General features: G+C 48.7%; 11 protein-coding genes across 11 annotated transcripts; 8 read left to right on the forward strand and 3 right to left on the reverse strand.

Moving 5' to 3' along the window:
- Positions 1-527: 527 nt before the first annotated feature.
- Positions 528-1,322, forward strand: GIQ15_03954 (uncharacterized protein; the record flags this gene model as incomplete). Its single annotated transcript, XM_033551371.1, has 2 exons — positions 528-779; positions 834-1,322. The coding sequence occupies 2 exons, from the start codon at positions 528-530 to the stop codon at positions 1,320-1,322; spliced, it is 741 nt and encodes a 246-aa protein (XP_033405101.1).
- A 670-nt stretch (positions 1,323-1,992) lies between these two features.
- On the forward strand, positions 1,993-3,223 carry GIQ15_03955 (rRNA methyltransferase NOP1; the record flags this gene model as incomplete). Its single annotated transcript, XM_033551372.1, has 5 exons — positions 1,993-2,104; positions 2,252-2,382; positions 2,445-2,723; positions 2,970-3,102; positions 3,171-3,223. The coding sequence occupies 5 exons, from the start codon at positions 1,993-1,995 to the stop codon at positions 3,221-3,223; spliced, it is 708 nt and encodes a 235-aa protein (XP_033405102.1).
- An 808-nt stretch (positions 3,224-4,031) lies between these two features.
- Positions 4,032-5,015, forward strand: GIQ15_03956 (uncharacterized protein; the record flags this gene model as incomplete). Its single annotated transcript, XM_033551373.1, has 1 exon — positions 4,032-5,015. One exon carries the CDS (start codon positions 4,032-4,034, stop codon positions 5,013-5,015), a length of 984 nt encoding a protein of 327 aa, XP_033405103.1.
- Positions 5,016-5,213: 198 nt separating this feature from the next.
- GIQ15_03957 (uncharacterized protein) lies at positions 5,214-8,125 on the reverse strand (the record flags this gene model as incomplete). Its single annotated transcript, XM_033551374.1, has 9 exons — positions 5,214-5,434; positions 5,506-5,620; positions 5,697-5,943; positions 6,487-6,736; positions 6,797-7,044; positions 7,105-7,338; positions 7,396-7,828; positions 7,973-7,990; positions 8,056-8,125. The coding sequence occupies 9 exons, from the start codon at positions 8,123-8,125 to the stop codon at positions 5,214-5,216; spliced, it is 1,836 nt and encodes a 611-aa protein (XP_033405104.1).
- Positions 8,126-9,011: 886 nt separating this feature from the next.
- GIQ15_03958 (mitochondrial processing peptidase subunit) lies at positions 9,012-10,806 on the forward strand (the record flags this gene model as incomplete). The annotated part of the gene is made up of 5 exons (XM_033551375.1): positions 9,012-9,284; positions 9,339-9,464; positions 9,520-9,597; positions 9,664-10,358; positions 10,416-10,806. The coding sequence occupies 5 exons, from the start codon at positions 9,012-9,014 to the stop codon at positions 10,804-10,806; spliced, it is 1,563 nt and encodes a 520-aa protein (XP_033405105.1).
- Positions 10,807-12,908: 2,102 nt separating this feature from the next.
- On the forward strand, positions 12,909-13,955 carry GIQ15_03959 (NADP-dependent leukotriene B4 12-hydroxydehydrogenase; the record flags this gene model as incomplete). Its single annotated transcript, XM_033551376.1, has 1 exon — positions 12,909-13,955. The coding sequence occupies one exon, from the start codon at positions 12,909-12,911 to the stop codon at positions 13,953-13,955; it is 1,047 nt and encodes a 348-aa protein (XP_033405106.1).
- Positions 13,956-14,566: 611 nt separating this feature from the next.
- GIQ15_03960 (succinate dehydrogenase membrane anchor subunit) lies at positions 14,567-15,502 on the forward strand (the record flags this gene model as incomplete). The annotated part of the gene is made up of 5 exons (XM_033551377.1): positions 14,567-14,729; positions 14,851-14,868; positions 14,956-15,022; positions 15,098-15,217; positions 15,337-15,502. 5 exons carry the CDS (start codon positions 14,567-14,569, stop codon positions 15,500-15,502), a joined length of 534 nt encoding a protein of 177 aa, XP_033405107.1.
- A 193-nt stretch (positions 15,503-15,695) lies between these two features.
- GIQ15_03961 (uncharacterized protein) lies at positions 15,696-16,571 on the reverse strand (the record flags this gene model as incomplete). Its single annotated transcript, XM_033551378.1, has 1 exon — positions 15,696-16,571. The coding sequence occupies one exon, from the start codon at positions 16,569-16,571 to the stop codon at positions 15,696-15,698; it is 876 nt and encodes a 291-aa protein (XP_033405108.1).
- A 508-nt stretch (positions 16,572-17,079) lies between these two features.
- GIQ15_03962 (helix-loop-helix DNA-binding domain-containing protein) lies at positions 17,080-17,505 on the reverse strand (the record flags this gene model as incomplete). Its single annotated transcript, XM_033551379.1, has 1 exon — positions 17,080-17,505. One exon carries the CDS (start codon positions 17,503-17,505, stop codon positions 17,080-17,082), a length of 426 nt encoding a protein of 141 aa, XP_033405109.1.
- A 438-nt stretch (positions 17,506-17,943) lies between these two features.
- GIQ15_03963 (uncharacterized protein) lies at positions 17,944-18,769 on the forward strand (the record flags this gene model as incomplete). Its single annotated transcript, XM_033551380.1, has 2 exons — positions 17,944-18,058; positions 18,138-18,769. 2 exons carry the CDS (start codon positions 17,944-17,946, stop codon positions 18,767-18,769), a joined length of 747 nt encoding a protein of 248 aa, XP_033405110.1.
- A 993-nt stretch (positions 18,770-19,762) lies between these two features.
- Positions 19,763-23,083, forward strand: GIQ15_03964 (uncharacterized protein; the record flags this gene model as incomplete). Its single annotated transcript, XM_033551381.1, has 4 exons — positions 19,763-20,146; positions 20,207-20,290; positions 20,368-22,833; positions 22,907-23,083. The coding sequence occupies 4 exons, from the start codon at positions 19,763-19,765 to the stop codon at positions 23,081-23,083; spliced, it is 3,111 nt and encodes a 1,036-aa protein (XP_033405111.1).
- Positions 23,084-25,602: the final 2,519 nt, after the last annotated feature.

Raw genomic sequence — 25,602 nt, forward strand, 5'->3', positions numbered from 1 at the left:
GATTGGCTCTTGCTCAAGGTTATTTTTAACCGTGCAAGTTCCAGCCATACATAGTACACTTTTGGCTGGCGAGCCGACGAGCGGTTGTGAGAGTTTGCATGTTGTTTTAGGTTGTTCTTTTTTTGGCTGCCGTGGGCGCCTGCATGGAAGTATTTGCATGTTCTTGAAGAATGACTGAAAGGGGAATGCCCCGAGGCGATCAATATATAAAGATGTCTGTCGCTTGCGACTTCTTGCAGCGATCTCCTTTAGTACATCTTCTAACATTCAACGGTATTGCATCTGGTCTGCTATATCCGGTTCTTTTCTTTTCATTGTTTTCTTCGGTTTCCTATCTCCTTTTTCCTTCTTATATATTCCTTTTCTTCGGTTGATCCGTTGCTGTTTCTTCTGTGTTTTCAATATATCAGTTTCTTGACGAAACGAACCAGCGACGCCGTTAACGACTCCGAAAATCACAAACCGCAAGAATAGCCACCCCCCAAAAAATCACCAAAGAAAAAAAAAATCACGCCAAATCATCCAATATGCGCTTCTCCATAATACTCTCTGCCTGTATGGCAATTGCTGGAGTTAGGGCTGCACCAGCTGGCTGGTCTCCGGGTTCCGCCAAGTGGTTGAGTGAAATTGGGGACTATATTTCAAAGCACGCCAACAACGGTTTGCTTCAACAACCCACCTGCGATCTCTCCAAAGCTGTTCTGCCAAGCAATCCACAACTTTCGGAAGTTCCCAAGGACCAAAAACTGCTCGCTGTTGCAATTGGACGAGGCACTCAGGTAGGATGTTCCAGAGCCCCCCCAATCTGGATGAACTTGAACTAACAGTCATAGAATTATACATGCTCATCCTCATCTCCGGAGAAAGCACCAAAGGCCACCGGTGCCATGGCTACGCTGTTCAATGCCTCTTGCATTGCATCCAACTACCCTTACCTCCTCTCGCTTCTCCCCAACGTCGCCCTCGAACTCACTACCCCTCCACCATTCGGCAACTCTCGTGGTCCAGCAGACCTAATGGTAATGGGTCACCACTACTTCGACGGCGAGGGGGTGCCAATTTTTGACCTACCAAAACTTGGAATCTCCAGCGTCAAGAAAGCCGACTCTAAAGACGCACCGGCAAATGCCATGAAGGGTGTCAACACGGAGCAAGAGGGCGCTGTGAGTTGGCTAATGCTAGAATCAATTCCATCCAGCACGGGCCTAGCAAAGAGGGTATATCGGGTCAACACTGCTGGAGGAAAGGCGCCATCGACGTGTGTCGACCAGCCAGAACAAATCCAGATTCAATACTCTGCTGAGTACTGGTTCTATGGATGAAAAATGGTATAAATTGCTATCGTGCTTCATATTCACATCAGCCGTTTCAGTTTCTCTTAGTCGTACGCATTCCTCAAACTGTCGATTTATTTTTTCTTGTCTTGCATAGTTGGCTCGGGTTTGTGGGTTTAATGCGCGCCTTTGGACGAGAGATCAGCAGACATGTACATAGCTCTTGAACATAGTGTGAAAAACCGGAGTATTGGCGTTAGGGATTATCTTTATATATCATAATACATGCTGTATATATATCGTCGTTGAAGTAGAGAATAACTTCCTCTTTCCCTTTTTAGATTATCACGTGGTTAACAAGTAACACGTGAGTCATTACATAATATTTAACATGCTAACCGCTTTAGGCTAGAAGCTTCGCAGAAATCATCGTGCGAAAAAAAAACCCAAGAAGCAAAAAAATTGAATTTTTAATGACCTAGGAAATTTATATCCCAACATCGCCAACCGGTAGCTCGAAATTTCTTCCTGGGTCGGCGTATATCTCTTTTAAGAGAAGTGATTTATCCGAAAAGCAGAGCTGATTCAACCGCTGGTTATCGCTCAATTCCAAATCAATCCGGGTCCCAGGGCAGCCACTCGAATTGTATTTCGTGGGCGACTTACTTGACACGCGATACTTTATTTACGAAAAAGGACAGCCTAAGCGCTTCACATAATGGCCTTTGGAGCTCCCCGAGGACGTGGCGGTGACCGCGGTGGTCGTGGAGGACGAGGTGGCTTTGGCGGACGTGGTGGTGGTGACAGAGGTGGTCGTGGTGGTGGACGCGGTGTGTAATCCCTTGTATTGGCAAAGGAGCTTCCAATGGCCTTTGCTATGGAAGTTATGCCTTTTTCCAGCTTCAACTGTGTCCTGTTAAATGGCCGGTTTTATTCATTCAAAGATGTGGGAGAGCGGGACGGCTGACTCGAATTAGGCGGTTTTGGCGGCCGTGGTGGTGACAGAGGTGGTCGCGGAGGTGGTCGAGGTGCCCCCAGAGGCCGCGGTGCCCCTCGCGGTGGACGCGGTGGTAAGCCAGGTGCCCGCGGTGGTGCCAAGGTCATCGTTGTACGTTTTGCCGATACCTACACACAGTACGAGTAGACGGAACTGATATTGAGTGTCTTTAGGAACCCCACCGTCACGGCGGTGTTTTCGTCGCCCGTGGTGGAAAGGAAGATCTTCTTGTCACCAAGAACATCACCCCTGGTGAAGCTGTATACGGCGAGAAGCGCATATCCGTCGAGGCCCCCTCCACAGATGGCGAAGGAGCCGCTACCAAGGTCGAATACCGTGTCTGGAACCCCTTCCGAAGCAAGCTTGCTGCCGGTATCCTCGGTGGTCTTGATGACATCTACATGAAGCCTGGTTCTAAAGTCCTCTATCTCGGAGCTGCCAGCGGAACCTCAGTCAGTCACGTTGCTGACATTGTTGGACCAACCGGAACCGTGTACGCCGTTGAGTTCTCTCACCGATCTGGCCGTGATCTGATCGGCATGGCCACTCACCGCACCAATGTCATTCCTATCGTTGAGGATGCTCGTCACCCGCTCCGATACAGAATGTTGGTTGGTATGGTCGACGTCATCTTTGCCGATGTTGCCCAACCCGACCAGGCCCGTATTGTTGGACTTAACGCCCACTTGTTCTTGAAGACCGGCGGTGGTGTTATTGTCAGTGTCAAGGCCAACTGTATTGACAGTACTGCCAAGCCAGAGGTTGTGTTTGCCAAAGAGGTGCAAAAGATGAGGGAGGAGAAGATAAAACCAAAGGAGCAGCTTACACTTGGTACGTCGTATACACTTCCCCACATTAATCCCTTTGCTAGTGCCCGCGACTAACGTGTATCCCTCTAGAACCTTTCGAGCGTGACCATTGTATCGTCGCTGGTATCTACCGATCAACTTAATTGGGTAGCTTTGGAGTGTTTTCTTTATCATGTTTTATTTTCATTATTGGCGTTTACGAGTTGATTCGAGTGAGTCCCGCGTTATGTCCTCCTTCAGGTTTCTCATTTGAAATACGAATGTATCTTTCCTTTTATTTACAGGTATAGCCATTTGCTCGGCGGTGTCTTTCCTCCTAAAAAACGTATGGGGCCGCATTTGTTCCAATACTTTTCCCCTTTTGCTTCTCTGTCATCTACTATGCCGTTTGGCTCGTGTGCAATTAGTCTGTTTACGAATGATAGAGCATGAGTCTGTCCCTCTCTTGGTCCCCTTTGCTTCTTCTTCCCCTTGTTCATGCTTTTATGTTTTTGGCCTTCATCCTCGGCTCGGCCCTAGTGCCGGCAGTGGTGCGATCGGAGAAACGCCGGGCCACGTGACTCCACTTTTATGCCGTGGAGCTACATCGAGGAGGCAACTCGGTCTGTGATGGGATGATGATGGGAACAGTGCAGCGAAAAACTAAAGCTGCTGCGAGAGCCGGTTGTGATTCCGTGATGCTCGGTCGAGAGACCGTTCGGCGTTGCTCCTCGCGTGATGTGCCCCCGCGGGATGCAGCTTCATGTTGCAGAAAGACGAGCATGGGGAGGGGGATTTAAATAGCTGGTCATCCCACCTTCTATCTCTACGAAAGAACAGACAGCCTACGCCCCGATTGCAATATCGATTTCCACCAGGGAATACTATTCAGCTCTCCGCTACTTATTGTAATCACCCTATACGACATACCACCTCTGTTGGAACCTGTTTATATCAGTTGAGAAGGACGAGATGCCTTCTATCCTCATAACTGGAGCGAACGGCTTCGTTGGTCAAGAATTGGCCACGGGTCTCCTCAATGCCTGTCCCGACACCCGGCTCACCCTAACAGACGTCACTGTAGCTCCGTCAGTCCCAGCTTCAGCTAAGCCCGAAGACGCCAGCCGTATAACCAGCACGAAGGCAGACCTCACCTGCCAGTCCGCTGTTGACGAACTTATCAGCTCCTCGACCCCCTACGATGTTGTCTATATCCTCCATGGAATTATGTCTGGTGCCTCCGAGGCCAATTTCGACCTAGGCATGAAGATCAACTTCTTCTCGATACATTATATATTTGAAAGGTTGCGGAAGGTTACTCCCGGCGTGAAGGTCGTCTTTGCATCTTCCCTGGCCGTCTATGGACCGACACCACCTGGATTTATGATAAACGAGCGCAATCTCCCACCACTCCCCACTTCCTCGTACGCAACGGCAAAAGTCGCTTCCGAGCTATTATTAAACGATTATTCGCGCCGTGGATTCCTTGATGGAAGGTCTCTTCGACTGCCTACCGTTACTGTTCGAGCCGGTGCTCCCACGGGGGCCGCAAGCAGCTTTGCTTCTGGTATCATACGTGAGCCATTGAAGGGCGAGAAGAGCATAATGCCTGTCAAAAAGGATACAGAGCTATGGATATGCTCCCCATACGTTGTCGTGGAGAACATGATCTACGCCAAGGACATTCCAAAGGAGAAGTTTGGTGACTCTAGAGCAGTGAACCTACCTGGAATCAAGGTGTCGGTGCAAGATATGCTGGATGTTTTGGAACAAGTTGGTGGAAAGGAGAAGAGAGCTTTGGTTGAGGAGAAGTATGATGAAACGGTTGATAAGATCGTCCAGGGGTGGTCGCCTAACTTCGACATTGCGTGGGCTAAACAGCTAGGTTTCAAGGAGGACATGTCGCTTTTGGAGAGCGTGAAGAGATATGTAAGTGAGCATGTGAGCAAGGGTTGATATAACGCCACTACGAAACCTTTTCAGGCGCACAGGGGGGCATTGACTACTGGATGAGATATAGACACCACCTCGTGATGGCTATGGCTAGGATAAACAGATGGAAGATATGCAATATATATTTATTTAGGATCTTTTGGCCTTTCTAGTTTTATGATTCAAGCAACGCTCTCTATTGTCCATATAGATGAACCCAATCTAGTTCACCTCCCCTCCTTTCATACCAAATACCCTTACCCTCGGTTCTACCGGGTCAAACGTCTTCTCCTTTGGTGAAGCAGTTGGCACACCGAACGGCATCTGTGCAACTAACATCCACTCAAACGGGAGTGAGAAGGCTTCAGCAACCTTTTCGTCAATAATTGGGTTATAGTGTTGCAGACTTGCACCAAGCCCAAGGGATTCAAGAGTGGTCCAAACTGTAGAAAACAGACTTAGTTAATTTCCAGCATCAAGAGCCCAGCTTGCTTTTAGATATACTGGAACTTACGAAAATATTGATGCATGGCATTGCTGTGATGAGCCCAGATGGGGAATTGATCCTTGTACTGAGGGAACTTCTCACACATAGTTGGTATAACCGTAGGGTCTTCGTAAAACAGGATCTAATGCATAATGTATTAGTCAAAAGCCTAACCAAGCGCTTTAAAGAGATAGTACAATATACAAGCTTCAACTTACAGTTCCATAGCCTGCTCTCATGCTGTCTAACTTCGGCTTTGTGCCAGCTTTCCACTTGCTCTCTGGGAATGTACCGTTGGCCACCATCGTCTCATACACGCCTGCAACAACATCCCAGAACTTCTGGTTCTCATCTTTCAGGAGAAGCACTAAACGAGTAGTCTGCGTATTGAAGGAGCTCGGTACATGCAAAATTGCATCGTGAACAAGTTTCCCAAGTTGAGAATCCGGTACCGTGCTTGCGTTGCTAAGTATAAACGGACCGTCTGGCTTTGGCCAGTTCGATGAACGTTTCTGTCGATGACTCCATTTTGGTGCAACGGATATGCCTTAAGCAACGAAAAGAGTGAACGAGGTAATACGGTGATTGTAGATACTAATGGAGAAACGAGGGGGGGCAGCACAATATAGATGGCCGGATGAAAGAAATTGATCATCAACAGATTGACACTCTAACCACGGTATCGGGTTACGAGCTTATGCGGTGACGGACAAGTAGGAACTCGCAGCATGCGCGAAGGGCAGTTGATAAAGAAGCGCCATCCGAGAACTGGTCCGAAGAGGCAAAATTATATATGGAGTAATCCTGAAGTACGGAGCGGGAATTCGGAAAGACTGTGGGCCCTGATTATTTTCACCTATGATCGCTCATATATACGGATACATGCTAAGAACGTACTGATATGACGTATTGCCGTTAAAATTTTGAATAATCAACCAGAGGCTGGTGGTGAACCGCTAGTGTTCCGCTCCTATACCTAGTTTCCTCACATTCCGTAGCCCGACAAACCCAATAAACGCGACAACTAACATCGTAACAAAGCAGGCCCAGAAAGCTGCTCTATAGCCTGCCATGATGGCCATGGGTGAGTCGTCGGGATAAGGGGAGGATTTTTGAACTGCGGCTGAAATGACTGCAATAGCAGATAGGCCGACGGAGCTTCCGAGCTGGGCGATAGTATTGAATACTGCGCCGGCGAGTGCCTGGGTGGAACTTGGGAAGATGTCTGTGATCATTAGATGGGCGATGGTAAAGACGACTAGAATACAGCAGATTGGTTAGCGGGGGCAATGTGATATAAAGGGGGATATGTAAATACCATCAATAGCCACGGGGCCTAACAAGACACCCCAGAAGGCGCAAGCCCAGTAGTTCCAGCTCGGGTCGATGATGGCCATCACCAACGGGGCAATGGCTGCGATCATCGAAACGGCGATGACGAGATAGTTGACCCGCACCAAGTGGACAAAGAGTCCAGTGCTGAGATTGAGTATGACGCCGATGATTACATTGGGTAGTAAACGGATCGACGTAGCAAACGGAGTTAATGGTTGAACCTTTTGGAAACTATTTTTTTATCGAATTAGAAAAGTGATCAATGTCGGCGACAGGGGAAAGTGAACTTACAATAAACTGAGCACCAACTCGGAGCTTAAAATGACTGCCCAAGTAAAGAATACTATCAAGCTGATAGCTACGAAGACGGTATTTTTCCACATAGAGTTGGGGATCAATGCTGGCGCGCCTCTCTTCGTCTGTCTATTCATCCAAAGGGCGAACGCTGGAATAAGGGACAGTGCGAACACTATCAACATCACATGAGGTGCATTCTGGATATTGGCGACATTATCCGTGAGAATGCTATAAAGAGGATGGTAAGCTCGGTTCATTCCTCTAGAAGGGAGGCTTTATACTCACGCGCAGATATACGAGATAATTCCCATGCAGGAGCTGGCAATCAATATCCCAACCCAGTCAACCTTGTATAAGAGGTCGCACCATTTGAAGGTAGATTGCTTGCTGTCGGCCGGTAATGTCAGGAGGTTCGACACGGTTAGGACCAACGCAGCACTTGCGCTGCCATAAAAACCTAATCTCCAGCCTCCAGGGGCTTCCGAGAAGAGACCTTCGGCAACCATACCGACGGAAAAGCCAAGCGGTTGAGATAGCCCCAAACTAGCGAATCCGATATTGCGCTGCGGGCCGGGAGGGAACGATCTTGTGATGATGCTTACTCCGGTTGGAAGGCACATAGAAACGCCAACACCCTGGATGAGTCGGTATATAATCATTTCCATTCCAGAGCGAGATAGCCCGGTGCCTAGGATAGCGAGGACTAGAGTCGCTGTGCCTAAGATATTGATCGATCGATCACCGATAAGGTCCGCCAGGGACCCAGCAAGTAGTAGGACGCATCCGCTTGCTAGTCTATATATATATAAGATCTATTAGGAATACGCCCCTAAATACCCTTGCGAACAAACAGCCCACTTACGAATAAACAGACGTTGGCCTGGTTCAGGAGTTAGCATTCCAACTTCCACAGATGATTCCGAGCCGAAGAGTAGAGAACCATACCAGAATAAAAGGTGATCTGGGAGCTGTAAATCTGCTGCAATTCCTGGTAGCCCAACAATGAGAAGGCCATTAGACACGCAGCTGAGGAACGTGACGCCGGTTAACCCCAATATAATAATAGTCGAACGAGCTCTGGAGAGCCGCGGATGCGAACTTCTAGCATCACCATCACTGTCTCTCCTTAGCAGCGGTTCTTGTTCAGCTTCATGTCCGTTAACGGGGGGCCGACATTCATCTGTGGTTGCCATCTCGACACCAGAAGATGGAGGGGGGATACCCGAGGGGCCCGAAATCACGTCAAGAAAAAGAGAGATAGACCAGGTGAAAAATCAAGAAAGCCCCCCTGTCTCGCCCAATGCTTGAGCAACGGTGACTGAGATGCAGAGAAGGGCAATGAGAGTCTTAACCAGACAACCCCTTTATATATATGCGTTAATGTGCGGAGTAACGAAATTTCGGGGACATTCGATCATGGCCTGGGACGGGAGAATAGCGTTATGGCATGCAGCTGGAGGCCGGGCTGGAGGCGAGTTTCTCGTTGGTATCCACTTAAATAGGCTCGAGGCTGCAAGTTGGATGTTCTGGACATTATATATTAACTGCAGTGCCGCGTATGTCGTATAATATCTATCTATAAGATCTGCCAGTACCGGTGCCAGCGCCAGTTCAGTGCCGGTACTTGGTCGTGAAGCCGAAGCTGTCATGTTGCAATAGTTGGCAGCGATGGTGTTCTACCACGTAACCGTAGCATGCCGCAGTTCTCGACTCGGGCAGCTGTACAGAGTCAGTATGTATCATCACATCTCGAGAGCACTCACTATACCGCGGCCGTCACCATCATCCATCATCATCGTATATTCTGTTATATCGTTATATCTATGGGCGTCGTGAGATGTATGTGGTGTGGCTGACCAATGAGATGACAGAGAAATGCGCTGCTCATCCTATATCACGTGATGATCGGAACGGGCAACAAGTTTGACTTCCCAACTTTCGCTCTGCTTCTTCAGACCACAAAGGCACGACGAAAACCGTCCAACGCTGCCCTCAATTCACCACCACGCTCCTCCACATCCTCCGCCATGGCCTCCCGGAGACTCGCCCTCAACTTCCACCAGGCGGTGCGCTCTCGCAGCGCTCTGCAGGCCGTCCAGCGCTCGAAGCGAGGTTTTGCGTCTCCAGTTATCTCGGGCACTACCCAGTCGACGACCTTGTCCAATGGCTTGACGGTGAGTCCGGATCGAGCTGGCCGGTCGATGGACACTTGCTGACCGTCTCTATAGATCGCTACGGAATACTCGCCATGGGCTCAGACCTCCACTGTTGGTGTTTGGATCGATGCCGGAAGCAGGGCAGAGACTGACCAGACCAACGGAACTGCCCACTTCCTCGAACATCTCGCCTTCAAGGTGCGTTCATTCTCCGTCTCGGGACGTGGTATAGTGCATATAATGACCGATTTAGGGCACCAACCGACGAACTCAACATCAATTGGAGCTGGAGATTGAGAACATGGGTGGACACCTCAACGCCTACACATCGGTACGGACTCTTTCCCTACGACCAGCTTGATAATGATCAGTCGCGATTCTAATACATGTCTTATAGCGAGAAAACACCGTCTACTATGCCAAGTCGTTCAACGCCGATGTCCCCAAGACTGTCGATATCCTTTCTGATATCCTCCAGAACTCCAAGCTCGAGCCTGCTGCTATCGAACGCGAGCGTAGCGTCATCCTTAGGGAACAGGAGGAGGTCGACAAGCAGCTAGAGGAAGTTGTCTTTGACCACCTCCACGCCACTGCTTTCCAGGGCCAACCTCTTGGCCGAACCATCCTGGGACCAAAGGAAAACATTGCCAGCATCCAGCGTGAAAACCTCGTCGACTACATCAAGACCAACTACACTGCTGACCGCATGGTTCTTGTTGGCGCCGGTGGTGTCCCACACGAGCAGCTTGTCAGCCTTGCTGAACAGCACTTCTCCAACCTACCCAGCCAACCACCAACTTCTGCTGCCTCTGCCATTGCTGCCGAGCAGAAGCGTCTGCCAGACTTCATTGGCTCTGACGTCCGGATCCGTGATGATACCGTCCCCACTGCCCACATCGCCCTCGCGGTTGAGGGTGTGAGCTGGAAGGACGACGACTACTTCACCGCTCTCGTCACCCAGGCCATTGTTGGAAACTGGGACCGCACCATGGGCAACTCTCCTTACCTTGGAAGCAAACTCAGCACCTTCATCAACCACCACAACTTGGCTAACAGCTTCATGAGCTTCTCCACCAGCTACAGTGATACCGGGTGAGCATTAATTTGAATATTCTTATATACTGTGAACATCATTACTAATTGCTGTAGTCTCTGGGGTATCTACCTTGTATCCGAGAACCTGACCAACCTTGACGACCTCGTCCACTTCACTCTCCGTGAATGGTCTCGTCTATCGCACGACGTCAGCCCTGCTGAAGTCGAGCGTGCCAAGGCTCAGCTCCGTGCCTCCATCCTCCTCTCTCTCGACGGCACTACCGCCGTGGCCGAGGACACCGGCCGTCAAATCGTCACCACCGGCCGACGACTATCCCCTCAGGATATCGAGCGTGTCATTGACGGCATCACCGAGAAGGACGTCATGGACTTTGCCCAACGGAAACTCTGGGACCAGGACCTTGCCGTCAGTGCCTTTGGTAGCATCGAGGGACTCCTCGACTACCAGAGACTCCGCAACGACATGAGCCGCAACGCTTCTTAGAAAGGTTATCAAACAAAAAAGAAATCCACTTCCGCAGATTCATAAGTGTAATTCCCTTTTTACTTGTTTCTTCTTTTTGGTCTTTGTCTTGTTTTGATAGATTCACAAGTGAGATCGATAGCTGCGGTCATATATTTTGTACAGTACTAAAGACCCCCTCCTCACGTCCATCGTCCGTCCACCGATGCCCTTAAATACTCCATTTCCCTAGCTTGTTATAAACCTATCTTGCATATTCTACTTTACCTCTTTATCCCGTCGTAGCCGGCCGACTTTTTCCCTTCATATAGTCCCATTGGATCGGCCACAGGGGTGGGAGAGAGGCTCCCTTGGGTACCCGTACTACCGATAGTTAAATCCTCCAGGGGTCAGGGCAAATCAAGCAACGAGCAACATGTCTTCTTCCGCAGCCGGTTTGTCCTCCAATAGGCTACCACTGCACCAACCACTGCATAGTCGATCCCACCCCGGGCTCTATATATGTCTATCTACTTACCATCTCCGTACATACGCTGGTCGATCAACTGAGCTTAGCCCTAGTACCCCAGTCTGTGTCCAGAACGCCGGCCTAAGCAGGATTATCTTGTATCCAAGTCCATGGAGGCAAGTGATATATACATATATCTATGTGGACTGGGTTAGCCACCTTCCAATCCGGCTGCATTCGGCGACCCAGCAAGCCTCCCTTATAGACCGAGACACCAAGCTGCACGGTACCTGGCTGGAGGACAGGACCTGGATGAGCTTGCAACGGGCATGACCCGGAACCAGAAGCTATGAAACTCGAGACTGAGACCGAGTCTGAGAGGTCTGGGGGCTTGAAACCCCTGGGCTCACGACGCCGGTGCGAGCAGTTTGCCCAATGCGGCAATATAGCCTTACCACCCCCGGGTGCAAACGACCAGGACTTCCTAGGGGGCTGGATGAGGGAACTGGTTAGAACCTGGCCGATGGATCAAGGCTTAACGAGGGCAGCATATAAAAAAAAGTGCATCACATCTCGCGGTCGGACGTGAGGATCGGTCGACAGACCCGAACTGGAAAGCTGATGCGCGTCTAGTCGAGTATCTGCACTGAACATCCTCCGCCCCAGTGTGCATTCACAGTGCGCGATGCACCCCATGAAATGGCGGGAGTCAGCCCAACGAACTAACGTACGGATATTAAAGCTGCCTGCATAAGGGACCGGGCGGGCGCCAGTGCGTAAACAGCATGGCATCGACCCTTTTCTCATAGCCGAAGTACGTATATCCAGAAAGCCATACTCCGTATGAAGCCAGCATACGAAGCCCGCTCCACCAACATCCCCCGCCGTTGCGGAGTTGCATTCCTGTATATGTCCTACCTTGCGCACTGAGGCCAAGTCGCTTCGTCGAAAGAAGAGGCTAAAGCATGTCCGTTGTCCCAGCCTACGGCCGTCCTTGCATCAGATCCGTCGGAGAAGCAATCTCTTTTCGGTATAACAGGCGGCGGGAGAAAAACATTAAAAATTTCCATGGCGTTTTGGGAGTCTCATATTATTCAGCCAGATGAGTTTATGGGACAACAATCGACCGTCTCTGCCTCTGTGCCGAGGTCGATCTGTAGTAGTTTTTCTGTTATGGCGAGATCGAAGTTCGCGGTTATCCTGATGTCATAGTCCGAAGTCTGTAGACCGACGAGTGAATGGTTGATTCGTTTGGCTTCACGTAGTGGCAAGGTCCTCGTTTCAACTCGTTATTTAAGCCGCCGGCGATCTGGTCTGTTGTTCTTTGCAATTGATATGCTACATTGAGCAAGGACTGCGTTCTTACGTATAGACTTTGAAAATTAAAGGAGCAATTCCCATCTCCGAGCACCCCCCTCCTCCTCTCTCCTCTCCACTGCTGGAGCTGGATCTCAATGCGAATCGCCCGTTCGACTTGTACATCCAACGGTCTAAATTCGTCCGGGTCCGGATCTTGCGATCTCATATAAATAAATCTGTAGTTCCTCTCAATTGATGAATGTTGGCATTGACGGCATCACTCCCCTATTCACTGCTCCATATTGTATAAATTCTCGGCTCACGGCCTCAATTCCGCCCTCCTACCGCACCCCCGGCAAATAATACATACCCCATAATGTCGTCGACCACCAAGTCTCTTTACTTCAAGAAGATTCCCTCGGGCTACCCAGTCCCCGGAGAACATCTGGTCATCGAGAATGTCCCCTTCGACCCAGAGGCTCCGGCCCCAGAGGGCGGACTGACGCTCGAATGCCTATACACCAGCTTCGACCCATATATGCGTGGCCGTATGCGACCTGCGCACGTCAAGTCCTATACTCCCGCATACGGACTCAACGAGCCAATCCCCAGCGCCACCATTGCAAAGGTCCTCAAGTCCAAGAATGACAAGTACAAGGTTGGCGACATCGTCATTGGCCTGCTGCCCATCCAGAAGAACATCGCCCTTCCAGAGTCACATCTCAAGTTCATTCGACCACTTGAGAACCCCGAGGGAATCACGGACCTTCGTGTCTTCCTTGGCCCACTCGGAATGCCTGGTCTGACCGCATACGCCTCTTTGTTCGAGATTGGCAAGCCCAAGAAGGGAGATACTATCTTCATCTCCTCTGCTGCAGGTGCAGTGGGACAAGTTGTCGGACAAATCGCCAAGCACGAAGGGCTCACTGTCATCGGCAGTGTTGGAAGCGACGAGAAGTTGGAATATATCCTCAAGGACCTCGGATTCGACTCCGGGTTCAACTACAAGAAGGAAAAACCAGCCGACGCTCTCAAGAGACTCGCACCCAAGGGCATCGACATCTACTTCGAGAACGTTGGAGGAGACCACTTTGAAGCCGCGCTCGAGCACATGAACGACTTCGGCCGCATAGTCGCCTGTGGGATGATCTCGCAATATAACCTGCCCATGGAGGAGAAGTATCCCATCAAAAACTTATTCCACTTCATCTCCAAGCGTCTCACGATGAGAGGGTTCATTGTTAACGATCCTGGAATGGGTGACAAGTGGACAAAGGAGCATCTTGAGCGTGTCTCCAAATGGATCAAGGACGGCTCTTTCAGCCCCCTGATCGCTGAAACGGACGGTATCGACAACGCCGCCGAGGGCTTGGTGGGGATCTTCCATGGCAAGAATCTCGGCAAGGCTGTGTTGAAGCTTTAAGCATAAATAGACAAAGGGTGATTGATTGATGATGGTTAACTGGGTTAGTTGCGGAGTCAGTAGATTTGGGATACAGGAATTCTTTCCAGAGGTCAACGGTTAGGGATGGAGGGTCATGGCAGGAATTTCTTTAGGCATAAAAAATCCAAAATGAAAAAAGATGAAAAGTTCACAACACTCTCCTACATATTCTCTGTAGACTGTAGCTACATATGTAGTTGCCGGTGTGAATGCCAGTCTAGTTCTAGAACTAGAAGCTGGTGCGAAACGATAGATCTGTTGGCATTAAACCAACTCCCTATACACATATATCCCAAATATAGTCTCAGTACCCCGTTCACATCAAGTATGAAGACGACACCGCTATAATGAATATATTTTGAGGATGAAGAGAGAAAGTCTTTGGATATCGCGGTGTTTTATATCTTACTAAGCAATCACGGGATTTTTCGGCCCAAGAGGGAAACCAGCCAATCAGGAGACGCCAATTCTGCTGACTTTCCCGATCCCGAGGATGTTTCGATGTTCGATGTCGCTTTGCTTCACGAAAACAAGGACGAAAGCTGGAGGATAACTGAAATACGACGCGCATCGCAGCATATTAGGACAAGATGGCCACCTCGATCGTTCGCCCATCCGTTTCCGCTCTCCGGCAGAGCTGCCGTGTGGCCGCATTCCAGCCTAGGTCACCCATTACCGCTTTGAACGCCGTCCAACTACAGAAGAAATGGTTCCATGCCACGAGCAGGAAGGACATTCTACCACCATTGCCTCGTGAGTACTGCGGAACCCTGGGCTGTGAAGATTAGAAGGGAGAGCCGAGGATTGTGGCTTGGGATGCTGGACAGGAAGACAGGAATATGTTTGCTAACGGACTCTTGATTACTTGATATAGAGGTTGTGGAGGGAACTAGTACGTTGTTTCTTGTCCAATTCAGCGCAATTGCGTCTTGACCGATGTTATATCTTCGGATCTCAAGTCGACTAATGTTGTTCATAGCTAATGACGCCGCACCCATCCCTCCTACGTCTCCGGTCCACGGAAGCTACCACTGGACATTCGAGAGGTGTGTACCTGATATAACTAGGAATATGGGCGTTATTGAACAATTTATGGGCTAATGACTTTGTTCTGGATATAGAGTCGTTGCTGCATCCCTCATTCCCCTCACAATTGCGCCATTCGCCTCTGGGTCGGTCAGCCCTGTCCTTGATGCTGTGCTCTGCGGTACCATCGTCATCCACTCTCACATCGGTTTCCAGTAAGTCACAATCTGGTCCTATCAGCTTCTATTCGGCGCCTTGACCCTTGCAATAAGAGGTTATTCAAAGAGAATGTTTGGGGTACTTTGATACTGATTCCCTTTCTTCATTATTATAGGGCTATGATTGCCGATTACTTTCGTCCATGGCGTGTCCCAAAGACTGCTGCCTTCTTGAAATGGCTTCTCCGTGCCGCCACACTGACCGTGTCAGTTGGTTTGTACGAATTCGAGACCAATGATGTGGGCATAACAGAAGCTCTCAAGAGGATCTGGAAGGCGTAAATGTATATATCCTGTATTCTGTTTTGTATTCTGACCTCTTTTTTTTATCCGGACTTTACCGCCTTACTGGCATGATGTGAAGGTGCCTTTCAATTATCATTATCTACGTGCATATAAAGCTTCCGAATTCCATCAATTTTTTCTTTTGTGGTTTGGACATAGACGGATTAACCGCCGCTCTACCCACATGCATTTAATCGTCAGCTATCAATGCGCCGCTGTCTATCTCTGCGTCCTCGTCTGCAGTCGCCATAACCTTCTCAATCAGCATAAGAGTAGCTCGCAATGGTAGGCCGATAACATTGTCGTAGCTTCCGTCAATCTTTTCCACCAGCACTGATCCCAGCCCCTGCATCCCGTACCCTCCAGCCTTATCGGCGCCTTCTCGTGTCCTAACATACGCAAGAAGCAGTTCGTCTGTGATTTGTGCATCAAATCGAACGCTCGTTTCCTCCACCACCGATTCAACCGCATATCCAGGAGCCCGCGCACTTTCCAGAGGCGCTATAGCAACAATTGCCGTATACACTTTGTGATCCCCCGCATCTCGCAGCCCCATTAACATTTCCATATGTTGTGCCTCTGAGCGAGGTTTCTCAAGTATCTCTCCCGTCGAGGGGTTGACGACAATCGTATCTGCGGCAAGAATCAGTGCCGGCTCGCCCTTTTCTTCATTGTCTATTTCCTGCTTGTACACCGCCAGGCCCTTCTCCATTGCTGTTTCAAGCACATATTCGAATGGTGTGAGGGTTTTGGGGAAGTTCTCCGCTGTATTTGAGGGTATGATTTCGATGTTTGGCAGGCCAAGGTAGGCGATGATTTGTTTGCGGCGTGGTGAGGCCGAGGCGAGTATTACTCGCTTCTTGCGGAGGCTTGTGAGCACCGGGAGGGACGGTGGGAGTGGTTTTGGGAGTGGTTTTGATGGATGAGAGGCCTCATAGGACGGTGGTGGATCTGAGGGTGTAGCTGACGGGTCTTGATCAGGCATATCTGGCTGGGCTGCTTCTTCTCCTTGGAAGGATGGTATGATATTATACACATAAGAACCGGCACTCTTGAGGACGTTCATTTTCGAGTTTGAATGAACTACTACCTCTGGGTATGTATGTACTTGATGGCAGCGGTGGTGGACTTCAGCAGGTACAAAGTGATGATGCGTTATCAAGTGCTTATCAATCAGCTGGACTCGCGGGAGGCAAAACACAATCGGTGAGTCAATTCAAGCTTGCTATTTATTCAGAATAAGTTGGAATGAAGTGATACGAATGTAGGGCCGTTTTGTCGTATACAAAAAATGCTACCTAACTGAGTATTACGGTCATATTCCAAAATAGACGGAGGCCGAGTCAAACCAAGTCTCTTATTGAATGTAAAGAGATATCAGGCCTGATCCAGCTAAAGAGCAAACATATACAGGATAGAACCAGTCTAAAAACCGACATTGCAACGACTTGATGGGTATCACAACTCAAGCATCCAAAATCGCCATCTCTTCCCAACCAAGAGACCTCCCATAACGCCGCCCGCCCATCCATAATCCGCAGCGCACGCAGCGCGCGTAAAAGCAGTGCGTCAAATCATCGCATGTTGTCCGTAACGTTTCGCAACCTGTCGTCGACTCTGCCTCCTCTCTGCTCAATCTCATCGACCAGGTCTTTTCGTTCCTGAAGCTTGAGGTGCATGAAGTCAACTGTCTTCCGCAGCACCATCCCTTCACTACGGCCCTGGCCAGCTAGACCGGGGACGAGCTCGGTCAATCTGTCGAATCCTTCTCGTATCGCCGCTCGTCGTTTCTGCTCGGAGGCAATGTGGTTGTTCTTCTTCTCCTGCTCGGAAAGACGAGGTTTCTCCCTCTCTGCGGTGGACGGTCGAGCATCGGAGGGCGAGTTGGAGGTTCTCTTTACTGATGGTTCGCCATCGTCGCAGGGGGTCGAGCTGGGTCCTCGAGCTGTTCCTGCTGCTGCGCGGAGGGTAGGAGAGACTGGGGAAGCTGATAGTGACATGAGGACGAACGGTGGGTGATATACGGTGTCTCGCCGGTAAACAGAATCGTCCCGAGGAGCGCCGAACAGGTATATATTCTCTGCTGTGCCTTTCCTGTCCCTCGACCTTCAAGATCTCTCTTCGTTGTCTTCTTCTTCTGCTTCGTCTTCTTCTTCTCTTGTTAAAAGGGCGAAGGCGCGGAAGAAGCCCGATCGGGTAGTCCAGGCACGTGAAAAGATGAGTCAGAACTTAGTCATTATGCTTATATAACATTTACATAACCATGCTGACATAAGTTGATGACATAAGCTATAACATCATAGATGTCATGAATTCCATAGAACATCAGCGAGAAAAGGTGCAGAGCAGCGCTTTGTCTCGCTATGCGGCCAGAATTTTTCTCCTCGTGTTAGACACTCAGGATACACGCTACTCTCCCAATTCTACTCGTCGATATCATGAGCCAATTACTTCGAGGCGGCTGTTCGTGCGGCCGGAACGAATGTTTCATCACCATCCCACTTGCGGCCAGTGACCAGGCAGAGGTCTACTTTGACTCGAGCAGTTTGAATCGTACGTTTCTCGCTCTGGATGGCTGCAATCGAGGCTCGAGGCTCAATATAGATTCTCGACCGCTGACTTGGTTGTATAGGTCGGACGCAGGCCGCTCCGCTGACAGCATGGCTACGAGTCCCGCTGGAATGGTATCAATCGTCAACAGTATCCTACTTCCCTGACGAGACCCATGCCGCCATTCGTCGGACCTTTGTCCCTCCAGAAGATCCGCACTGTCGTCGTGTTTTCTGCGGCTTCTGCGGTACGCCATTAACACATTGGACCGAGAGCCCCCCCGAGGAGGCGGACTACATGTCCATCACCGTCGGGAGTCTCTTCAGTCAAGACCAAAGTGCACTAGAGGACCTAGGACTACTTCCTGAAGATGCTGATACTGGCGCACCCGTCATTTCAACCTCGACCAGCACCAGCGTCACGCCCGCTCCGTCTTCGTCAAGACAAGTCGCGTCCACTGAGCCACAGATGTTTGTGACCAGGCAGCGCGGCACGCTGGGAGGTATCCCTTGGTTCGAGGAGATGATCGAAGGAAGCCGGTTAGGCAGGGTTGGTAAACACCGTCGAGGAGTCGGAGGCAATGAGTCGATGCATGTAGAGTGGGAGGTGACCGAGTGGCATGATACCACGCCTAGCATAGGCGCAGAGACACATGGCGCTGCTACAGCTAGTCCAAGAATATCTACCAAAAGAAAGTCTCCACAGGTTGGTTGATCCTGTCTGCAGCGACTTAATTTTTTTCCTGATCCTTGACCTTTCAAAATCTCCTGATCTAACGAATGCAGTAGGAGTGAACTTCCCCTTGACTCTTGGTCAAGGGCACATCGAGAATGGGCTCTGGAGCCTCAACCGAACTGTACTCGAATATATGCGCGTTTCCTAACCTTAGAACCTTTTAATGTTGCTGCTGGGTTCAATTTCATATGTTTCGATCCATGGCCGTGGGAGTTTTTTTCCTTTTCCTTTCTCAGTTGTTGTGGAGTTCTACTTTATTTCAACTTCAAGCACCATATACAGTTCTCAATATCCTGCATACCATTGTACTGAGTGCCCTGGAGACTTTTTGAATCCTGATTGCAAAATCATATCAAATTCTTGATACTAGTTTGGAGAGCTTTGATTACTATCTCTTCTATAATCTTATACTTTTACGCCCAGTCTACCTTCAAATCGGGTGCTTTCATGGATACAATATTTGGGCCGGCTATGTCCATATTGTTTCCGGACCAGTTATGATGGTACAGGGTTAGATTGCGAAACAATATACCGTTGGCCTTCCTCGCTGGTATCATTTCTCTTGGAGTCGGGGTATTATATGTATACAAAGGCCTCCCGTTCAGGGGAATTCTGCAATATCCCCCACCAGCCTGTCTAGACTTGCATACTACAAGTCTAGAGAGATAGTAGTGTGCATACACTATCTCTTACTCATCTTTTTCTGTTCTATGAAGCTCAGTCTAGGTGTTGGTCTCAGCACTGAAAGCAACCCTATACCCTCTCGGCCGCTACCTTTCTTTGATTTTCACACAACGCAGGATTCCTCTTATATCACAACATCTCTCACTGTGCAAGTTCTTACGTCCTACACCTCACAGGGTGACTGAGCAACACCATGTGCCAGCCCTTTATTTACTGCTTGTGACTAGGTATTTTCACCTACCAAAAGGTCCTTGACAGGCCCGAATCTTCCAGCTACCAATCCACACAATGACAGGCACTTCCGGAATGGAGGACCAAACTGCTGGAATGGTTGTGTGCGAGCCAGTTACTACGAACGAAAGCATAACATCGACAGATTCCACCCGGTCCAATGGTAATATCAAAGCAGTCTACCACAAATTCATGAACCCGATTGATTCATCTCATCAAGTTTCTCAGCAGAGTGGAAGTCTCATCCGCCGTTCTTCGGTTGATAGAGTCAAACAATGCCCAGAGACGCCTACGAGATCGCTGCCTATTAGTTCTAACCGACTTCGCCAGAAGACGTGGGCTTCTGTCGCGTCAAAAGGGGTGGATGCAATTCGCTCATCTGCAAAGTCCACCAACTACAGCAAGCGAACCCCGTACAGAAATGGCCAATCTTCAGGCGCGGTACGTGGATGCTGATGCTTTAAACGGAGTTAATATGGCTGCTAATAGATACCTTAATAGGGCTCATATCGCTTGATTTCAGTTACTCAGGCAGAGGAACAGTCTACTCCATGCCCGGGTAAGAGAACCAAGGAATGCATCAAGGTAAGCATGTTTCCTAAATAATATGTTTCTCATTAAAATTTTTTTGGTAGCTAACCTATATTATTTACCCACTTTAGCAAAACAGTCAAGCTCGGAGCATTATTGAAAAGGCACTTCCTTCTGAAAAGCCATTGCCGTGCCCACCTGAATCTGACCAAGAGGCTGATAAGAGATCCACTCCCACCTCGCGCACCATTATTGATGCTAAAGACGCTACACTGCACCGCTCCCCTCCTGAGAACCCTCATGTAAACGAAGAATGGCCGGCTCTTGCACCGGCAAATGCCGAAGATGAGGCGGAGGATGGAAACAAAGAAAATAACCTTAACGATGAAGCCAAACTGGCTCGAATCGAAGAAGAGACATGCACTCTAGTTCCGGATGGAGTCAGGATGTTTGCCGATGCTTTATCCAAGCTTACAATAGCAACTGCTTGCAATGAAAACAGCAATGGTCAGCATCATACGGGAGGGAATAAGTCCGAGCTTGAGAAAGATACAGCTGTTGCTTCTGTCGATGCTTCAACGAAATGGAACACACCTACTCGGAGTCAATTGTCAACGAATGTCCCGTTTCCTGCATCTGGAAAGCCACTGTCACCAAATATTGTGACTAATTTCACGAGAAAACCAGTTCAAGCTGAGCCCTCTTTTGCTTACCACAATCTGAGACCAACACCTGGGTATCATGCTCTAGGCCCAAAGCCAAACCCTTTCAAAAACCGTCCTAGGGTCGCGTCTTCGCCCAGCAGCGCAAACTCCCTGCCGTCCAGGGAACATAGAGCGGCGTCCTATTCATTCGACCATCCTACCCCATCCGCTAAAAGCCCCTTAGTGGTGACCCCGAAGGGGAAGTCAACTGGAATACGTACTCCATCAAACCCATTCTATGCAGTTTCCCTGAATACAACCCCTCGCATGGATAGAAGTGGTTCTAGGATCCCTCGCATGTCGCCGCGGACATTATTCCCTACCTCTGAAAGCGATTTAGGTAGTAGTAATGGCAGCCAAGTATCGCCATTATCTCCATCTAAGCGGAGCTCCATCCCTTTGCCAGTACGGCTCCTTTATAAGAACAGGGATGAGGATGTTCCTGATAGCCCCATTGAGGTGATAAGCCCATCCACTGTGTTTGATAGGGTTGATACAGCTGCAACTGAAAAAGCTGTGAAAGAACGCGAGACTTCTGAAATTGTCAAGGCGGGTGCCGTTTCAATTGTTAACGCGGGCCGCGCATCGCAGGTTGACCTTCGGGAAGAAATAAAATCTCTGGCGGAAAACACAGACCCATTCTCTGATGAAGTGACCGTGAAACAGCTTTCAAAAAATGCACCATCGCACGGCCCGCAGCTACGTATTTCGGCAGAGGCAGAGCGTCTGATTATGGGTGAGGAGGATAACAAGTTGCCGGAGACAAATGCTAAGGAAAACCATGGGCCTAGCCGTCAGTCGGGAAGCAGGAGGGAATTCCGCCTTTCTACCGACGGCCTCTTTGCAACTTTTGCCTCAAAGCGTTCTAAGAGTTCGTCATATAGGCTGTCTTTTAGTGGTAAACCGCCCACCGAAGAAAATAGTCCCACAACTGCGGGGGGTGCGACTGGAAGGTCAATTCCAAAGGCAAAGAGCGCTGATTTCGGTATTCGTCGTGTATCATCTGGCCATCGTTCAACGAGACGAAAGTCTTCGCCCGAAAAGGAGCCACCTTGCCCATCCTCTGAGAAGGCCGCGGCCGACCCATTCTCGGACAATGTGGAGAAAGAATCGGACTCGAAGCCGCCCACAAAGGCTGAATGTGAACAGCCCATCCAATCTGGTGAGTTAAACGAAGACTCGCGCGGATCTCCAGCCCCAGAATCCACCAAGAAGAGCTTGATTCCAGTAGCTGTGGGAGAAACCACCCCATCTCCAACGAAAACACATGGGTCAGTGGAACGGGTTAGAAAGTCTCAGAACGAAGCATTGAAGATGAATTCCCCCAGAAGTCCCCGACACATCAATAAATCAAGTACTTCATATGGGTCGCCTCGCAGATACGCCCGTCGACAATCTACTGATCGGTCCCACCATAGACCCAAGCTCAATCCTAATGGAACAGATCAACCACCATGCGAAAATACTGAAAACCAGGGACAGAAGGAGAAACGCCACAAGAAACGTCATCATCGCTCCGCTGATCCTATCGCACCGGCCCCCGAACCAGTCAAGGCCAAAGGTTCAGCGGCAAAAGGGGTATTCTCTAACTTTCGTGGCTTATTCACGAAGCATAAAGCTGAAGGGCCAAAAGAAAATACCCGCCATTTGCTATCTTACGCGAAGCCTACGGTTACTAGCCATCTCAAGTTGTCAGTACCCGCATCACACTCTGTCCCTCACCTTGGTACGAATGGAAACGGGAACTTGAGCGGAGAATTCATCCATCGCCATCCTGAGCCGCCGCGCTCGCCTGCACTACGGGATACTGGAAGGATTAGCAGGATCACAATGGAGATTCTTGATTCAGCGCGGCATGAAGTTGATACTTCACGCAAAGAAAAGCTTATTAGAGTAAGTTTCATGCCGATATTGAGGGCGTTGACCCGCTGTCAAGACTTTGCTAACTGGTATAACTACTTCGTAGCTTGGAAAAATTCTTATTGAAGCTGTTAATAACTCGCATGATGCCGAAAAGGCAATGCTTACTGCTATCCAGGCTGCAAAGGAGGCAGAAGTAGCATGCGCAATGGCAAAGGAAAATGCTATGAAGATGAGCCAGGTTGCCTGTGACTGGACACGCCCCCTGGCACTAACTGAATGAATACTCCAACCTCCAGTTCCTTTGATATTAGTCAGTAAGTTGTTTTGGGTTACAGGGAAGCCTTTGAGGCGGTGACAAAAAATATTTGCGGCCTGTTGCCGTGACTTGTCGGTTCGATTTTCATTGTTGAGAATATTTACCCGATGTCCCCTACATGCTGTCATACACTCCCTAATAATGTCCGAGCCTCCTCCACCTCCCTCTTCTTCCCTCCCCTGTTGTTATTTGCCCCCAGCCCCCTTGTTAACTTCCCCTTGTTTTTATGCAATGCTTTAGGAGACTGGCATTCTGTGGTGGAGACAATCTCCTACTCATCCCCAATTTCGAGGAGGTGATTTAGCTGATCCTACCCTTAGTCTCAGAGACCCTTTCTCACATTCCTCACTCATGTACACACTATGCAAGGCTTCATGTTTGTAATATCACCTTTCAAAAAGCTGTAACGCATGTAGCTATGGTACAACCTTATTTGAGCCTCCAAATTCTCCAGATATTTGACAAATTAATTTATACAGCTCTTAAAGTGTCCTGGAAGATGATTTACATTGAGAATATAACGCCCTTCTTAGAAATATAGATATTGTATGAGAAGTGCTAGAGGTAAGCGGCTCGGGGCCTGGCATTGCATGGCAATCATAATATAATTTGTATTTATTATCTGTATATTGCTGTATGTGAATATGCAGTAATATTAACCATCGTATTATCATTATCATGATCCTCTGGGGTCCAGCTCTTTGAAGTTCTCAAGGCCTCAGGATCTAGTTTGATGCTCGACGTTGAGGGTAGCTTATTACATAAGCCATACAGTTCTTCTTATTGGCTAGTCTCGCGCGTACTAGTGTCTGTTTTGCTTTTCTTCGTCTCGCGTTCAACCTCTTCATATCAACTTGCTTGCAACAAGCCCCTTTTACAAACATTCACTTTACAACTATCCACGTTGACGTCGTTATTCTATCCAAGCATATTGAATATGGTATCTCAATTATTGGATAATATAGGAGACCCGCTCTACGTGTCTCATTATCTATCATATCTGCCATCATGATAGCGAGACGTGTCAAGCCAGTGTCCTTTCTTGAATTGATGCACTACTCGACTTTGGAACTGGAGCAAATTTATCTCATTTTTTTTTGGCTAATTAGCCTTACACCTTACCTTTTACCCCTTACGCTCGTTCACTTCCGTAAGTTGAACATCCTTCGCTGAATTGGTTCTTTGTATAGAAGCTGACTACTCGCAGGGAGCAATTGCCAGGCAGCAATGGCCATTCCCTTGACAGCATTCTTTGAGGCTGGACGCCAATCTGCAGACTTAAAACTGATACCGCAAGGACTTCAGCTCAAATTTACTGCCGAATCTGTGGTTTTTCTGGTATTAGATATCGGACTTATCAACATTTCATTCTGTCGTGTGCTAAAACCTTCCTAGGGCTTTGGAGTGCAGAATAACCAACAGTCCTTGTTGGCCTGTGTTATTCTGTTTAATTTTGCTGTGTGACCTAAGCCTCGCTTACCCTAACCGAGGCGTCGAAATTTTTTCACAGCCAAAACATGCCTCTTTTTCCCCCCTCCACCTCTTTTTTCACACAAAATTACACCACTTCCCTGGAAGACTTCCACACCTTCATCTTCTAGTCCCTGGACATATTCAGTCAATCTGCCAACCTGCAATGGCCTTACACATGCAAATATCAGCCCCTTTGCCACCTTCTCTAGCACCGCCTACTACACGATCTCAAACTACTTTGACGGCTTCCACCTTTTACCAAATATGGCTGGAATATCTCCAAAGCGTAAGTCTTTGAATATATATGATATATATACGCGTCATAGCTCGCTAATTACCTGTTAGTCATATTGTTTCGATGAGGCTAGCCTGCTATAACCTCACGCAAGAGATAGTCACTATCAAGTTTTGGTATGACATGGAATCCACGCATTATGACGCGTGTATTCATAAAAGTCATATCTAATCTTTGCTATTGACTAACTAATACCCATTCAGCCTCTATTTACTTGCCGAATATCTATGATATTTCGGTGTTAGAGTTTCCTGTGGAAACTACATCATACTATCATTTCCACTCAGTATCACCGGAAATATTGAAAAAATTGACCAATCATTGGATTAGTTCTCAATCTCCCTGCATAGATGATTATTTGGAGTTATCTGAAATCTGGTATGCTAGTATTCCTATCTAATACTTTATCCTCTAGTGACGCTACAAAATTTTATGCTTCTAACGCATTAACAGGTCATTACCTACCATTCTCATATTTCGAAGGGCTATCAACTACAGACATGATACCAGTATATCTTACGTGTCTTGGACGCGACTGGTAACAAACTTGAACTTTTCGAGATATGAAGACATTCATATAGACTTTCAATTAGTACATCGTCTCCATTCACGCTTCATAAGCCCATTGCTTCATGTCTGTCTTGCTCCCTAACAAGTCTTTCCCTTCGCTCCCTTTCCGCTGCCTCCATGTTTGGCTAATATATCATTTAGGCCA

Source organism: Arthroderma uncinatum, assembly GCF_011692745.1.
Source record: "Arthroderma uncinatum strain CBS 119779 chromosome Unknown scaffold3, whole genome shotgun sequence".
Taxonomy (NCBI): domain Eukaryota; kingdom Fungi; phylum Ascomycota; class Eurotiomycetes; order Onygenales; family Arthrodermataceae; genus Arthroderma; species Arthroderma uncinatum.